The sequence below is a fragment of the Gambusia affinis genome, linkage group LG07 (assembly GCF_019740435.1).
Source record: "Gambusia affinis linkage group LG07, SWU_Gaff_1.0, whole genome shotgun sequence".
In the NCBI taxonomy this organism is placed as follows: Eukaryota; Metazoa; Chordata; class Actinopteri; order Cyprinodontiformes; family Poeciliidae; genus Gambusia; species Gambusia affinis.
This window is the reverse complement of record NC_057874.1, coordinates 3880600-3897982: the sequence shown is the minus strand read 5'-3', so window position 1 is coordinate 3897982 and position 17383 is coordinate 3880600. Positions and strand designations below refer to the sequence as shown.

Below are 17383 nucleotides of genomic sequence, written 5' to 3'. Positions count from 1 at the left end.
AGTAACAAGGGAATCTGAAATTGCAATAAAGTGCTTGTCATGTGTGTAAAACCTTATTGAAATGCTTCTCAGTCTGTGGAGAGCTTCGTCTAGTTTATGTCAGGCCCAAATGCAAATGAAAACCAACCAATTAGTTGCATTAAATAAAAATAATAACAATCTATATGCTTTGAACTTTTTATGTATTTTTTTTTTAATTGGATTTTTTTTTTTTTTTTACTATTTTGTAACCACAAACTGCAGAGTTCTTTGTTGGGATTTAATGCTACGAATCAACTCGGAGCTGAGGATGCGTGTTTTGTGGTTATCGCATTTCTTTTGTGTATAAAATCTGAAAAGTGTGGCGTGCATTTTCATTTGAGCCACCTTTCTCTGCAGGTGCAACTCCAGGGCATATTCTGAAAAATAAAATAAAATAAAATTAAATTAAATAGATAGATAGACAAATAGATAAATAATAGAATGGAAATCATTTTATTATTTTACTAAATTATTATTAAATTATTTATAATTCATTATTATTATTTACAGTTACTTAATTCTAAATATAGAATTAAAATGCATTAATTATAAATTATTTTTATGTATGTATTATATATCTTTTTTTTCATCAAAATAGTTGCTCAAGTAACAGTAATTGAATAGTTGAATGTATCTACCCAACTCTGTTGGAGACTGCAGATGACGTCTATTATTTTTAATATCATTATTTAGCTATTGTGAATTCAGATAAAATACATTGGTAACAGGTTGACTTTGCGTCCGGAGTGGATTACATTCTGTCAAGCATGCATTTGAAATCTATAAACCTTTGTTCCATTTTCTTCCAAGCTTTTCTCTTTTCTTGTCTTTTTTTTAACTAAAGGTTGCTCTCCTTTTTTTTCAGTGTACTTGTTGATGTTGGGGGCAGAGCTTCAGTCAGATCTTGGCCTCCCTCGCAGAGCAGGGGGACACATTCAGCAGAGGGAGTCAGAGGAGAGGCGAGCGGCTCGCGTTTCGTGGAAATGTTGTCCGGTCCAAATGATGGATGCCACCGACTCCCCTGACCCGTACAGCCGCCCGGCGCGCAGGACGCAGTGGATCGTGAGCACCCTGGCTTACCATTACGGACTGGACCGGGGAGTGGAAAACGAAATCATCGTCCTGGCCACCGGCCTGGATCAGTATCTGCAGGAGATATTCCACCACCTGGACCATCGAGGACTCGGCAAAATCCCCGAGGAGGACTTCAACGTCCTGTGTGAAGTTCTGGGGCTGAGCGAGGACTCGGAATCGGAAGAGTCTGCCGGAGTGCTGGACAACCTACCCAGCGCGCTCACCTTCAGGCACTTCCACGCCAAGCTGTGCGGTTACTTCACCACGAAGGCGGGATGCCAGTACGAGAACGACCGGCTGCTGGTCGGGACCGACAGCGAACACATAGAAACTCAGATCCGTCTGCGGAGCCCCCTGAAGCGGCGGGAGACGCTGCTTTCGGTCGGTGCGAGCGGCGGCTGCTCTCCCTCCCCCTCCCCGGCGCAGCGGCGCGCTTTCGGCTGCAGGCTCGGTTCCCCGGGCTCCTGCAGCAGGGAGTGCTACGAGGAGATCGTGGCTCTGGAGGAGGCGGAGGACAGGATAGGGAAGCTGGAGGATGAGAATGCGAGTCTCAGGGAGCTGGTTGAGGACATGAGAGCCGCGCTGCAGAGCAGCGACGCTCGGTGTTTGGCTCTGCAGGTGAGAAAGGCTTGAACGTAACTTTACTTATTTAACTCCATCGGAAACAACCAATTAGAGACAGGAGGAGGGTCTTAGCGCTGTCAATCACTCTCATGTACTCTGCTCAGATTTTCTTCCTTCCTCTCAACAGAACCTGCCATGAATGCTCAGTTAGCATAGCCACTGATGACACCGGATAAACAGCTTACCAGAACAGTCCGCACACTAAGCGTTGCATACACAAGGTTGATTGGACCTCCATCCCGGATCGGCTTGGTCGTTTTTGACCGAGATGCATCATCAGGCGGAACAACATTTAAAGTTAACTGGAAATGTTTTGGTATTTTAAGGACAAAAAAATGACAATAATGTAACAAAAGTGAACAAAATCAGTTAAAAGAACGTTTTTCTAAATCCCCTGAACGACTTAGAAAAAACTTATGAAACTTTAACAAAAACGGCAGGTGTGTGTGTGTGTGTGTGTGCGTGTGCGCGCGCGCGCGTGTCTGTGTGTGTCTGTCTGTCTGTCTGGTGAATTTTTGGTTTAAACCCACTTGTTCTTCATTCAGTGGGTAGAGAATCCAAACAATCACTCAAGTAAGAGCAGCGATGCTTCACTATAAAACTACTCAAGTAAAAGCAAAAAGTGTGTTGGAAAAATGCTCCTAGAAGCATTTTTTTTTTTTTTCAAAAAAAGAAAATGTTATTGTTGTAATGTAATTGTACTACCCAACTCTTGAGTTGGCCTCCTTATGCCGCACCGTCCCTCATTACACGTCACCTGCTCTTGCTTAAATCCATCAAACTCTCAAGTTAACCCAGTTTGGAGTCGGACAGCATGCCTCTAATTATGACGTGGTCAAAATACTCACTTGGCTGATAATTGTGCACACAGTGTAGTTTCATTGAGAGCAGAATCTCACACTTGAAGACTGCTGGTGAGTGTTGAAAAGATTTGACTGGTGAGCAGCTGGCATGTTCACAACACACACTGGAGGTCCTGAATGGTGATGCGACACTAGGTGTTGCATGAATACTCTGTGCCGGCAAATCTTTGCAGCCAGTCAGCAAAAGACCCTTAAACTGAATAGTCGTGTTTGTGTATTTTGTTATGCTGTCACAGGTTCCAAAGACACTACGGTCTGGATGGAAACATCAGACGGTGGTTGAATCGCAGGCAGTTCCTGCTCACACTATTGCAGTCACCATTATTATTATTATTATTATTATTATTATTATTATTATTATTATTATTATCAAGTACAGCTTTATGTCAAACCACACATTTTTTTTAAAGTGTATTTCTGAGACTGTTGCTTTTTATTTTTAAGATTACATTGAAAATACAACACTTTTTTTTCAGAATATACTTTTAGATTTTTTTCTGTAATTTTTTTGCTGTGTGACTTCTGAAGTGAGCTGCCATTGTTACAGGTTATGCTCTAATGCAGAAGAGTAATTATTTCTTAACGTTATTTCCATCCAATGAAAGATGTTAAAGTGGATGTAGTGATTGACTTGAAAGCATATTTGAAGTTAATGTAAATATGTATTTTTTTAGAGGAGATTAAAAGTCTTGAAGTAAACAGCGTATGATTGAGGTATTGTGGAGATGAAAGAAGAAAAAAAAGATCGCCATCACTCCACTTGTCAACACCATTTGAGCTCTTTAAAGCTCATGATGTTCCAGTCCCTTGCATTTACAAACTCAAGGACTGTTTCAATCTGAAATATTCCTTAAATGAACTTTGTCAAACAACACAAAGTTTAGTCAGTTTGTGGGATTATCTTCATCTCCTCTCTTTACATCGCAGGTCGGCCTCTGGAAAAGCCACGCCAAGCATAAACCAAGAGAAGGACGTTTGGTTTCCCCGCGTACGCTGGCCTCCCACAACAACATGGCCAACAGCTCCAACAGCAACTTCAAGAGCCTGCAGAACCTCATCCAAGAGATTGAGTACCTGCACAGCTCCAGAGAATGGCAGGTGGAGGAGACAGTGTCGCGCAACCAGAGACTGGAACAGGAACTGTGGAGCTGTAAGGAGGCCGTCGCTGCATTGGAAGACAGCAACAGGCTTCTGAAGACGGAGCAGGCGAGCATGAGGAGGAAGGTGGAGGAGGCCCGGCAGGCTCTGCTGAGCGGACTGGAGAAGGTGAAGGACCTGGAAGCGAAGGCCAGTCGTGTTCCGGCGCTGCAGAGGCATGTGGTCCAGATGGAGTCTGAGCTGCTTTACTACAGGTACAGACGCTTCACTTTACATAACACTGAGCTGTTTATCAGAGCAACTCCACGTGTTTTAGACGACCTCAGAAGCAGTGTCTGTGTGTTACATAATAAAACAAAATTACAAATTTATAAAGAGAACACCATACAGAAAACAATTCAACAAACGTCACATTTTGTCGAGTGCCATCACCAAAATTGTTAAACATCAAATATGTTGGTCAATGTTTCGTTTATTACGGTTCAAAGGCAGCTAACTCTAAAACAGCTGGGTGTTTAGTCTGGATTTAAAGGAACTCTGTGTTTCGGCTGTTTTGCAGTTTTCTGGACGTTTGTTCCAGATTTGTGACACATAGAAGCTGAAATCTGCTTCTCCCAAGTTTGGTTCTGGTTCTGGGGAAGCAGAGCAGAACCAGAACCAGAAGACTTGAGTGGTGTGGAAGGTTGATACAACAACAACAAATCTGTAATATATGAAAATGGATGAACAGAAATAGAGGTGAGGACGTGTTTTGTTTTGTTTTGTTTCAGGTTTTTTTTTTTTTTTGTTTTTTGAAAATTGTACATTATGATTCAGCAGAAACACAGCTAGTGAAAAGTCCGGCTAGGTGTGTGGGCTGTTGGGCCGTTCTGCCTCTGGGAGCAGAGGGAACAGATGTTCAGTCTGTTATACCGTGTATGAGCTGTTTAGCGTCGCCTCCCGTGTATTGAGCCCATTTTTAGACAGGGCTTGAAAAATGCTCATTTGTCAGTCTTGTTGAAATAAAGGGGCCGGTTTTTGGCAGGTTGTTGCACGAGAAGAACCTTAATGATGAAAAGTCCAGCGCTGATGAATTGTAGATCCTCCTACAGCAGAACAAAATGACTGTTTACCTTGGGCTTAATGCCTGAGATGCTCGTGCTTTGCTGTTCGAAGGGCTGACGTGGGTAACTTTTTCCATTTTCGGCCCCGATCTGTTGAACTTTGCTGAGCGAGCTTCGTGTGCAGCTGGTCGGCCGGCCGGTCTGGCTCAAACTCTTGTTTTGGAACTGTTGGCTTTGGTGGGAGTCAAGGTGTAATTGAACTTTTGAAGTACAAAGCGCTTCGGTCGAATGTTTATCTCTCATTCGGTTCCTCCTGCTTCAACCGTATTATCATTGTCCGCAACTGTGGCTCTTTGGCTTGCGGATGTCTCTAAATACTTGCAATGTTCACTTTATGCTGCTGCGACACAGTCTGGCATGAGCAGACATGTGATTAAAGCTCATGCTACAGCCTGCTTTTGGGTTATTTCAAATAACAAATGTGTGAAGTCTAGGTGTTTTCCTGTGACCCACATTCTGCTAATCTACGCAAACAGGGTTCCAAAGTCTTCTGACCGCTCTTCCATAGACGCCGTGATGGCAAATAATTCAACACCACAAAAGCAACTGAGAGGCCTATAGAGTGGGAACCTGAACAGCTGACGGTCCTCATCAATCTCTGCTCACTTCTTTCTTTCTGCCTCCGAATGAACAATAGCTCAGAGTCTCCCCTACAGAAAGATCTTAGCAACTGATTCCCCATGACCGTTTGAACCGAAGGCCTGACACTTCCTTGGTCTCAGCTCACCCAAATACTACTTTAGATGGTACAACGTCAAGTGGTGTAATTAGGAATTTGAAGTAGATTATTGATCATGTTGTTTTATTAATTATTACTGGTAATGTACAGAAGTTTGTCTCTGACTATCAGCATTCTTCTGATTCACATTTCAAAAGCTAACACACTCATGCTCATCAATTCAAAATTTTAACCAAATTCAAAGTACAGAAATCCATTTATTTATTTATTTTCCCCCCCAGCATTTATAACAGGTGTTTCATTTCTATTTAGGCTTTTGCAGCCATTTTGCAACTAGTCTTGGACTCGACACTTTGCAGTCATTGTGTGGGTAAATTCTGTAGAATATGACTCCTTGATTATGGAAAAAAATAAAATAATGGTTGAGCTCTTGGACCTGTAGTGAATCCAGCTGCCAAAGGTCGGTTTGAAGAAGACTTTAGGAGGTTGAGTCTTAAAAAAAAGTCTTAAAAGCCCAGTTAATTTAAGCCTAATAATTGCCCTCAGCAATTATTAATCAAATTTAAGGAACTCCTCTTAGGGATTTTGAGCTATTGGCTTCAGTTAAGGGACGGGTGGATTAAAAGTTATCAAAACCACCATGGTTACCAAGCGGTAACCATGGTGTTCTTGCCAAAGCAAGTAAATCCCTATAACTTTAACACAGAAGGGCTAAAATGCATAAAACTTATCATGAGTCATCTATGCGTGGTCATATATTCACATCATCAAAGCCCCGCCCAATCAGAACAGGTAGTCACTTTTTCTTTCTTTCTTGGAACACAGCATTCTCTAGACCCTTTTCACCTAATCAACATAATCTTGTGTCCTATCACAGCTAACAGCTCGGTCTCACTTGCTTTAAAGGCAAAAGGAGTTTCTGCTGGTGGCGAAGTCGGACGTCACGCCGTTGCCATACGTTTGCTTCCGAATCGGAATCATTGTTTGCTTTCTCAGCTGGACTCCCCGGTTCCCAGAACTTCCACCAAAGCAGTTCAGTGGATGATCCAGGTGTAAGTGTTTCTAAAGGGAAAAACAGAGAGTTTTCACGTGACAGTTAAAATGTCATCGTTATCATCAGGAATGCTTAAGACGTAAGGTCTTGGAGCGGCAGCCTTGCTCTGACCGATGTCAATTACAGAGCATTCAGTCGCTGGTTAGCCTGCATGTGACAACCTTTCAGCGGGGTTAGCTCTTGAATGTGAGTGTAACCAGAGCAACCAGGAAGCCTTGTGTTTGTTTCACTACAGCTGCCGGCCTCCTCCCCCACAGCGACTTAAACACAACTCTCCGACTGATTGCCTGTAAGTCCCTTATACTTCCTACTGAACAAAGGGAGTCCAAAAGAAATGTCTTACGGTATCGACCGACTTGTGATAGCGGGACGTAAGTGCCCGGTGATTTTCTAGGCAGGCTGCTGAAAATCTGCTCTCTTCCCCCCCTCCTCCTCCCTCCCTCCTACCTTTTAGCTTTCCTCCCCCAAGATATCATCATCTGGAAACACTTACACGGTGATTTATGAAGGCCCCTTATTGGACCCCCCCACCCCCACCCCAACAAAAAGGGCAGCCAGCAAAAGAAAGTTAGAACATTTTGAAGCATTACAGAAGCACTGATCCACCCAAACTGCATCATCAGGTTTTTTTCCCCAATATATATGTATATATATCAGGGCAAAAGATATTAAACTGATTACGACACCAAGAAAGTTGTTAAATATGCACGGGAACAGCTGAATATTTTTACATCTACCTGCATGTACGAAGCCGGGTTTTCTGAAGGTTTCTTCCAGCGCTGCACACTAACAGCGCTGTTCTACCACTGACCCACTTTGCTGTAAAAATGTCTCAAAGACCCGGAGTCTGGCTTCAATTACCCCACCCAGATCTGGCGTACGGCATCACACGGCCTCTATAAAATTATCGTGGCAGCGCAGTAAGGCGCACTACGTTTTGTTGTATGTTCTCTTTCATGTTTGCAAATCGGCTCCAACCGAACTGTCGACCGTGTGCACATGGAAAGTGCGGTTTCAGCGCAGTGTAACTCTGGGAACGTGGAGAGACGGCCTCTCATCGTATATCCTCAGGATTCAAACCACGCAAACCTACACATAGATTCACATTTCTCCACGATTTATTTGAGCAATCAGTTGACATCAATAGTCATTACAAATGTGTCAAATATAACCGCGCACCGTTAGCAGAACATCGGTCTACACAGGTTGATGGTTAATTCCTGTTAATCAAAATGCAACATTTAAGATTGGAATAATGCATCAGACCAATAAAAAAATACAGAAATATAGGCTTAATAAAAGAAAAGTATGCTTACTACCTGCTTAAAGCTTAAGCTCAAAAGCTCTATTAGAATGCATACACGGAATTTTATATTAAATCCCATGATTTCTGCCATTGTGTTATTTAGTACTCATCATCGTCATCATCATCATCATCGCAATAAATACTGCGAATGAAAATCTCAGGTCCTGATGGCCATCTGTAGAAGAATGAACGACTCCATGCCTGTTCTGAACCCGATGTCTTTCAGGTCTGAGATGTCCAGACTCCAGCCAGTGAGCAGCGCCGGGGCAGAGCAGCAGCCGTGCTGCCAGGACCTCCAACATGACCGCCGTTCACCAACAGGCCGAGCTGTGACCACCCCTGACAAGAGTGAGGAATCTTTGCCTTCTAGGCCCCGTCATGACAACAGCGTCTGCTGGACGATAAATTGTCCCAGATGTTATTGTGATAAACAATAATATCGTTGTTTTGAGACCATTTTCAAGTAATATAATGGGGGAACACGTTCTCAGAGAGCAATAAACTTTGAATTCTAATGAACATTTAGCAACTGCAACTGGAAGACATTTTAAATATCCAAAATAAATAATAATAATAATAATAATAATAATAATAATAATAATAATAATAATAATAATAATAAAAACTACATAATTAATTATGAAGCTTTTGTAAACAAATTGTCCTAGTAGAGTCCAAAGCACCAGACTGAAGACTTTTGTCATCCAGTTTTTGACAGAGAGAAAAGAGAGAAACGATAAATCATGCAAATGGAAATTATTGAGCTCGTTTTAATTTATCATACTTAATAATTGATCTACTGCTTATTCTAACAGGCCTACCCAGTAGCTACACATTTTACTTTTATCTAAATACTTACAGCGTCTCAAAAAGTATTCAGACCCTTTGAATGTCCCATGACACCTCCAGACCATCACAGTATTTTTTATTTTTTATTTTTTTGATAGAACAGAACAAAGTAGCCCAAAATCACAATGTGACAGGGAAAAATTTAGGTCAGAACTTTGACTAGGCAATGATTTAAACAATTTTATTGTAGCATGTAGGTTGATTGTCCTTCTGAAATGGGACTTGTCTAAAGTCTTCTGCAGGTTTTCTTTTAGGATTCTCCTGGACTTAAGTTCATCCATCCTCACCCTTTATTCTGGCCATCTCCCCTGTTACTAGGTAGATTTTAAACCCACTGGTAAGCTGTGGTCAGTCCTCCAAAAGTAGGTGGATCGACTAAAACCAACAGACCGACAGAAGACAGAAGAGGGAGAATTAGAGGCGCTTTAAAGAAGATGCTGCAAATAAAGACATTATATAAACTTGCCACTATTGAAAATCAAAGCCTTTGGTCTGATGAAATGTTTCTTAGTATTCTCACAAAAACATATAAAGAGAAAACTAAAAATCTTAAAAGATTTTTGTCATTACTAAATGACAAAAACGCTGAATGACTGTCGAGCTCTTAGTCCTTCGGTTCAGAATAAAATACACGCAGCTTTTAGGTGTTCTCAGTAACGTTGTCGATGTGCTGCAGTGCCAGTGGAGGAGCAGCTGTTCCGCTCGGTGGAAGGCCAGGCTGCCTCGGACGAAGAAGAGGACAAACGGGCCGGAGACCAACAGAGGCAGGTGGAGGAGGTGAAGAGGATCCTAACCAGGCTGTCCTGCTGCGGCGGAAGGTAAACTGACCTGGGATTGAGACATGTCCGATCGGACGTGTCCACTGGGAGGTCACTAGGAGGAAACTTACAATCACATAGAAAATGTCTGTGGGGTGGAAAGTTCCTTTGAAATGTGCTACTGTGTTACCTGGGTGTTGTATTATAAAAGTAGAAGTGAAGTGAAAAGGCCGGACAGAGGGGGAGTCGGTTCAGGCATTGTTTTGGATCAGACCGACTCCGTTAATTTTCCATCTGCCTTAGAGTACAACTCAATGACGACTCCCAAACAGCCCAACTTTTTGGTCAGTTGTAACGTCTCCAAGGTGTGTTCCTCCTGGAACTGCAGCTGACCCGCGTCCAGTTTGCAGTTCTGCTCGCCCAGCGTCTGAGTCTGAGTGTTCACCGTCCCTCGTACGAGCCGGGCAGCTTCTCAAAGGCCTGAACAGCTGCCCGCTTTTTACAAATTTCACGGTGTGCCTGGTAACCGCCAAATCCAAAAAGCAGAAATCCCGTTATCAAAGATATAATCTGTGCACATCTTCAACATGATGACAATATGGACAGGCACACAGGGTCTTCCACTTCCCCTTGCACTGTAAAAAAACAAACAAACCAAAAAACGTCTCTAATTTATGGTAAAATACTGGTAGCTGTGGTTTCATTTGGTAAAATCCATGTAAATATGGTAAAAAACCAGAGAAGTTTGTGTTTGTAAAAGCAGAAGGGGACTGAATACTTTAGGACTGTGGGGCTGCTACCAGACGCTGACAGAACGACCGACTGTCCGTCTGTGTTCTTCTCCAGATGTGGTGACGAGGCACTGGAGAAGCTGATGTTTCGTTTTGGAAGCTCAAGGAGCGAAGAGTGTCACAGTGCTGTGGTGGAGCTCCTGGAGAGAGTCACCAGGCTGCACAAAGAGCTGAAGCTGAAGGAAAGCCGAGCAGAGATGAACATGGACCAGGTACCAGGCCATGACCTCTGACCCAACCAGATTTACCTCCTCTGCCTTACCCTGGTGCCAATTAGAAACAGCCAATCAGAGACAGGAAAAGGGTCTTAGCGCTCGCTGTCAATCAGCCTCCATGTGGCGCTGCATGTCCGTCCCCAGCCCCCTGTACTCTCTGTTACATTGCAACTTCTTTCTGACATCAGAGCCTGTTGTGAACGCTCAGGCTAATCAGAATGTCCACCGATGATGAAATAAAACAAGAACCCAGTTTTCAGGCAGATTTGCAGTGTTTGGTCACCTTTGTCACCCAATGAAATTCACATGTCATCACCTTTCTAATAGAAATGACTGATTTTTATCAGCACAGATTTCCGTAACTTTGGGAGTTCTTTTATCGGCCGATCTTTACACATAAAGCCAATCTTATCCTCCGATTGCATCTACCTCAGCAAAGATCTAAAAATCAACCGCTGTCCTCTTCTGCCCTGCAGTGATACAGGTTTGGCTGTTAGCCCCGCCCACCAGGTCATGTCTGGTGGGCGGGATACAGCAGCTAAATACAGCAAGAAAGTTGCAGAGTTAACAACAGTCACCCCACTGTTGCCAACTCTGCAACTTTCTTTCTGTATTTAGCAACATTTCAGACAAAAAGAATTGGTATCGGCAAAAATCAGAATCGGCAGGTCAGGCTTTGTAAAGATCGGTAATTGGAGATCGGCCAGAAAACTGCAGTTGGTGCACCCCTACTTCCTACTCTGGCTTATGTCTTTTTTTTTTTCTAAAGTGCAAAAAAAAAAAAACATCAATCACCCCATTGTCACGTTGTTAGTGATCAACCCAGAGGTTGTGGTGTTTATCCAGGGGGTGAAAATAGAGTCATATAGGATGAATGCAGCTGCGTTGCACATGATAGATGTTTGTTTCACCCCGAAGGCCAAGGGCTGCAGGGCTCTTCTGGTAACACACACACAGCTGCAGAAGCATCAACAACACACACACAGAGCGCAGTGACTTTATCAGGATGTGATTGTCGCTTTCCCCTTTTACACACTTTGCCTGCATGGTGGGTTGGAACCTGGAGTCCTAATTCAATTCTGATTGGTTAGTAATTTTGTGATCTGTTTTCACACAAACAAACCCACAAATTACGTCTTCAATGTTTGATTGTTGTAGAGGGTTTTTTTTGTCGTTTTGTTTCTGCGATTGTTGAGAAAGATTTTTTATTTTTTATTTTTTGTATAAAATGTAACATAAACACAAAACCTCCTCCAAAGAGCCAACCGACAGACGGATCTTGACTCAGTTATTTTTAGGTGACACTTTTCCAACAGTTTTAAAACACTGCTTTGATGTATGTTTTTCTAATTAGTTCACATAAAAGGCTGTTTTTAAAACGAAGTAAGGATCCTGGTGATGCAGTGTGTGAGTTGCCAAGGTGCAAGCTCTGATCTCCTTCCAGATGAAGGACTCTCTGGTGCAGGAGCTGCAGCAGAGGGCCGAGGACACGGAGCTGCTTACTGCGGAGCTGCAGTCGCTGGAAAGAGAGAAGGCCCGTCTCTCGCTGGTGGAGGAGAAGCTTGTGGACATCCTGCAGCTTCTGCAGCGGCTCAGAGACTTGGTGAGTTTCAGTGTTGCTGTTCTGTGATTCTGCAGGTCAATTCTGATCAAGTCCTCAAGCAAACATTGCTGCTACTCTGTGTTTTGCATAAACATATTCACACATATAAACCCATCAATAAGTTGCTTTAAAAACATAAAATCATGATTCACTCTGAGAATGTAATTCTAATTCTAGTATTAAACAGGTAAAACACTGAAATAGTAAAGTTAGGACATTTTAGACCTTTTACTGTGGCAAATTAATACATTTTTTTGTTATTTGTATGTCAAACTTGCACTGATAGACCTTTTAAAGACGGAGTACGTTTTAATCAAGAAAGCCAGATAAACCTAAAAAATGTATATAATATGAAAAGTGCACATACGACTCTAATCTAATCAATTTCCATCTAAGAAATGACTCAAGTAAGTTTAAAAACGTATTTGGTAAAAAGTCTGCTCAAGTATTGAGTAACTGATCAAAACATAAATCGTTTAATATTTAAAAATTACATTGTCAGATAGACCAGTAAAATATAAATTTAGGTATTTTTAAGGGCCAAAATGACAATAGTTTATACAAATAACAAAAAATAACAAGAACAATTTTCCAAATCAGTTTCTTTCAATAAAAAAAATTAAACTTAAAACCTGCAGGTGTGTGTCAAACATTACAGTCAAAATGAAAGAGAACTTTAAACACAAAAAAAGTGCTGTTCATAGCTGTTTTTAAAGTGCTTTATGAATAAATCAACATTGACGTTAAATTTGCCAGGGGTGTGAATACTTTTAGACTTTACCCAGGATAATGGAATCCACTGAAACTGTTTAGTTTTATCCAAAGGTAAGGTGTCAAGCTGACAGCAGCCTTTCTGTCTGCCTCACTAATGAAAACTGACAGCATAAAATAGGATTATTGATCAATAATCAAAAACAGCTTCCAAAAATATCTGCCAGATGAGACTAATAGTAAATAATTACATGTTTAACGACATGAATGTCAAAATTGCTGGGGTTTTTTCCTCTTTGCTTGTAATTTCTTGTTTTCTGATCTTCTCCAACGTTTCTGATTAGACTTACATCTTGTAATCCCAACAGTGTGAGAATGAGAACATTTATAGCACTTGTTGCACATGTGTGAAAGTGTCTGTGTGTGGTCACGTTTCTCTTTTAAAGTGCCTTTTAATGACCCAACATCCAGCTGAAACTAGTCGCCGTCTTGTTTCAGAACGTCTCCCGAAGGTCCCTGGGGAAAATGTTGCTCAGTACTTTGGAGTCTGGCAGCAACCCACAACACGGTTAGTGGAACCCGCACGGCCAAAACGAGTTCTACGAAACGAGACAGCGGCATTTACTGTTAGACAGAACCGCGTGAAGTTTCTGTTGGTTTGCTTGTGCATGTGCTCCGACTCAGCTCGCGTCTGCTCCCGTCATCCTCACAGGCAAAGCGCACGTCCTGGAGGTGCTCGGTGCTCTTTACCATGAACTGGCTGCGTGCAAGATCCTTTCATCTCATGGACGTCTGCAGAGAGCGCAGAGTCAGCAATCACTCCATAACCTCATCATCTCCTGCTGAACAAGACCGCCACCCTCTGGGCCCACCGCCCAAGGAGACCTTAATGTAATTGGTCTCCAGTGTATGTATGTATGTGTATATATATATATATATATATATATATATATATATATATATATATATATATATATATATATATATATATATATATATATATATATATATATATATATATATATATATATATATATATATATAGTAAACCAACCTTATTAACGATCCTCTAGCTTTAAAAGCTGAAATTATCCGATTTATTGGGTAAATTGTTGATTAAATGTTGATGTTTCTACGCACTTCGTCATTGTTTGCTCATTTTTTTCCTTATGGAAAAGATTTTAAAGTTGACTAAAGTTCATAGTGGTCCTTAAAGACGTCTCTCTCTTTTAGTCTAGGATGTGCATGCCCAGCAAATTTGGGAAATTTTGTTTGATCAACGAAACATGGGGGTTCATTTTTATTTACAGAACCTTGTGAGTGTTTCATTTCAAATTATTCCCAAGTGGTTTTTTTCTTTCTTCTTCTCTTTTTTTTGTTGGCTTCATTTCATCTACTGCTGATGAAAAACGCTCCCCTCAGATGCTGTTATTTCTTCTGATGCGTGACCAAACTACCCACAAAAGCTCACCGCACATCGCGCTTTTATTTTGAAATCCGACACGCAAAATGAAGCAGTGACGTGTCCAATGTAACGCGAGCCGTCTTCGTCATCCATGTAGTCAGATCCTGCTGTTTTCCTTCTTCACTTTTGTTATGCTTCTCAACTTCTCTTCCAATTCTGTTTTTCCCGTTTTTGTTTCCATACATTGGATTTTCTTTTCCTTTGGTTTGTTTGGGGTTTTATTCAGTGTAGCCTCATGACTCGCTCCTATTAGAGTTTTATGTTCTTTATTTGGAGTCTTGATGTATGTGTTTGAGGTTGAACTTACTTTGATTTAGTACAGTTTTGTTATTAGTAAATCTTTAATTTTGTAAATTGTAGTTTCTTTTGTTGTTGATTTTTTTTCTTTTGTATTTGTGTCCTCTTTCCAGTGTTTTTTGGGGGTTTTAAATGTCTTTTAAAGAAAACTACAAATATGAAATTGACACTGTGCAGCACAAGCACCCCCTACTGGCTTTCCCATGACATTGATGCCACAAAAAAACGTGTCAAAACGCCTAACAAATTATACAAACCCTCAAGAATCTCCAGCACCTCTTGCAGAGATTTCCCAGTTAGTCAAAGCTATTCAAAAATAGCAGAGCCTTTAACAGAATCCCAGGACCAATGCCAACCGTTTTCAGCAGAGACCCAAATACCCATAATGAATGGAGGACATCTTTCACCTCACTTGTGGACTGTGAAGGCACATCTGCTGACAAGCTTCACCTAATGAAAAGGTATGCCGCAGGTCCACCAAAACATTGTCTTGAGCATTTTGTAGCAGTGACGAAGAATGGCGAAGACTCGACCAGCATTAAGGTCTAGCCTTTATTGTCTAGAGAGCTGTCAGAGGCAAATTGTGTAAAAAGTTTAAGGATGAGAGGATGCTGAGGGTTTACAGACATTTTTAGGTGTTTTGAACACACGTCTTCAAGCCATGTCACGTGTTAAAGGAAAATCAAAAGTTGGAATCACCAGGCCGTACTTATACTCATAGAATCAAGGATTTGCCTTCTTTCAGACTCTGCACAGTTTGTGGACATTGTGGCAGAGATTATATTCATTCATCCATGGGGTCGGGAGGGTTGCTGGTGTTTATCTCCAGCTACGTTCCGGGCAAGAGGCGGGGTCACCCTGTTCACCAGTCTGTCACAGGGCAACACAGAGACATACAGGACACACAACCATTCACACACACACTCACACCTAGGAAGAATTTAGAGAGACCAATTAACCTGACAGTCATGTTTTTGGACTGTGGGAGGAAGCCGGAGAACCCGGAGAGAACCCACCATGCACAGGGAGAACATGCAAACTCCATGCAGAAAGACCCCGGGCCGGGAATCGAACCCAGGACCTTCTTGGTGCAAGGCAACAGCTCTACCAACTGCGCTACTGTGCAGCCCACAGAGATAACATATTATTTTCCTTATGTAAAAGGCTGAACCACAAAGTGCTGTTCAGCCTTGCGCCTAAAGAGTCACAACAGGCTTTAAAACAAACAGATCCATGTCAGTTTTTACAATCCAAACCATGATGCACAACATGGCAAGAGCAGACATCACAACATTAAAGACAGCCTTTCTGAAACAAGGAGGGTGAAAAATACCCAAACTTCTCAGATAAGCCTTTGGCAGAGAACCACATAGATATTAAGGATAATATGTCTCATTTTCAAGCTTCCATAAGTGTCAATTTACACGTCAGATTTGGTAAAGGGCCTGTACTTTATCAAGACCAGAATGCTTCACACTACATTCAGCCATTCACACACTGACGGTGGAAAGCTACTCGATAGTACCCACAGCTTCCCTGGGGAATATTGACAGCCGTCACTGCAGCCTCTGACCACCATCAGCAGACAAGGACACATCGACAGTGCGGGAATTGAACCAACAACGATTGAGGTGGACGAACTCCTACCTCCGTTGCCACCACCGTTGCCATTTGGAAAGGCATCCAACTTGTCTACTTGATAATTATAAAGCAAAGGAAAGGTTTCTTGGCCTTATCAAAACAGCTTCAGGTGAAGCCACGGCAACTGCAGCTCTCAGTGTTACAAACGTTGACCAGTCAAGCAGCACATCAACGATTGTACCTGTGTGGGTATTCGCAACCCATCTAAAGAGCCACTATTAGAAACACAAAGTGACTGCACATTTGTCAGTGAATGAGTAATCAACAGCAGATGGTCAAGCTAAAGCTAGTTACCATTCTTAGTGTCCATTCTACTGTTAAGGGCCACAGAGTATCAGGACCATGAGTGAGAGGTCATGACTTATTCACATTATCCTTCCCTCCTCATGCACTAAAGGCTTCATACCAGTTAATTATGACAACATGCCCACCAATGAGCCCATTTACTGATAAGATACGACCACGTCTCCTGAGCCGTGTGGTTGGAGTTTGCTTTGCCTTGGGTCAGCTTTACCATCGTCTCATTCCTCCAACATTATAACCAACATTAAATATGCCCAAATTAGCAGTGAAGGTGGAGCAGCGAAAGCAAACTACAAAATCAAAAAGTGGCACTGAAAAGTCAAGCCTGCCATTAAAATGCAGTGGGAACTGTAAAAAAAACAAAACAACAACAAAAAAAAAAAACTTCTGACCTGCTTGATGGTCCTTCTTCTGGTTCTGGGTCTCATCTCTCCACCGGACAGACCATGGACGGTCCATTGATACTGCGTATAGCAGCCACAGCCAGTTCAGCAATGCTTTATTTGTCTAAGTTCAAAATATTTTTGTTGTTATGGTTGTCACATGTTATTTGCACAGTACTTTAAATATTAACAATTGAGAATTCTTGCATGGACTATGGCAGGAATTCCACAGTCTATGCCCCATGAGAGGCAATAGACAGATGCAGAGCCCAAAGCTCAGATAATAGTTTAATATTTATATTCTTAAATTATATTGGCCACCTGAGAATAGACTGGTCCTTGTGTGGCTACTGGTTGCCTTGTTCACCAGTTTGTTTTTTGTTCTTCATAGAGTGACCTTGAGATTGTACAAAGGTTCCTATAAATAAAATAAAAAAATATTATTTGATGTAAAATGTTCTCCTATCAAAACAGAGAGAGAGAAAAAAAACCCCTAATATCATTAATTCAACTTCCTCCGTACAATTTGAGGACAGTTTGATGAG

General features: G+C 41.8%; 1 protein-coding gene and 1 long non-coding RNA gene across 2 annotated transcripts; one reads left to right on the top strand and one right to left on the bottom strand.

Annotated features, from left to right (window-relative positions):
- Positions 1–562: 562 nt before the first annotated feature.
- Positions 563–13652, top strand: efcc1 (EF-hand and coiled-coil domain containing 1). Its single transcript, XM_044121366.1, has 8 exons — positions 563–1713; positions 3510–3934; positions 8049–8170; positions 9348–9489; positions 10276–10432; positions 11880–12038; positions 13248–13317; positions 13462–13652. Exons 1-8 carry the CDS (start codon positions 898–900, stop codon positions 13593–13595), a joined length of 2025 nt encoding a protein of 674 aa, XP_043977301.1. The 5' UTR covers positions 563–897; the 3' UTR covers positions 13596–13652.
- Positions 2952–7575, bottom strand: LOC122833642. Its single transcript, XR_006371005.1, has 3 exons — positions 7254–7575; positions 6358–6524; positions 2952–4015 (listed from the first exon to the last, which is right to left on the bottom strand). It is a non-coding gene; the product is annotated as an uncharacterized LOC122833642 (long non-coding RNA).
- Positions 13653–17383: the final 3731 nt, after the last annotated feature.

Excerpts from the sequence above, each read along its gene's own strand:
- efcc1 (XM_044121366.1), top strand. The coding sequence starts at position 898 with ATGTTGGGGGCAGAGCTTCAGTCAGATCTTGGCCTCCCTCGCAGAGCA. Across the intron at positions 12,039-13,247 it reads TGCAGCGGCTCAGAGACTTG|AACGTCTCCCGAAGGTCCCT; the intron begins GTGAGTTTCAGT and ends GTCTTGTTTCAG. Across the intron at positions 13,318-13,461 it reads TGGCAGCAACCCACAACACG|GCAAAGCGCACGTCCTGGAG; the intron begins GTTAGTGGAACC and ends TCATCCTCACAG.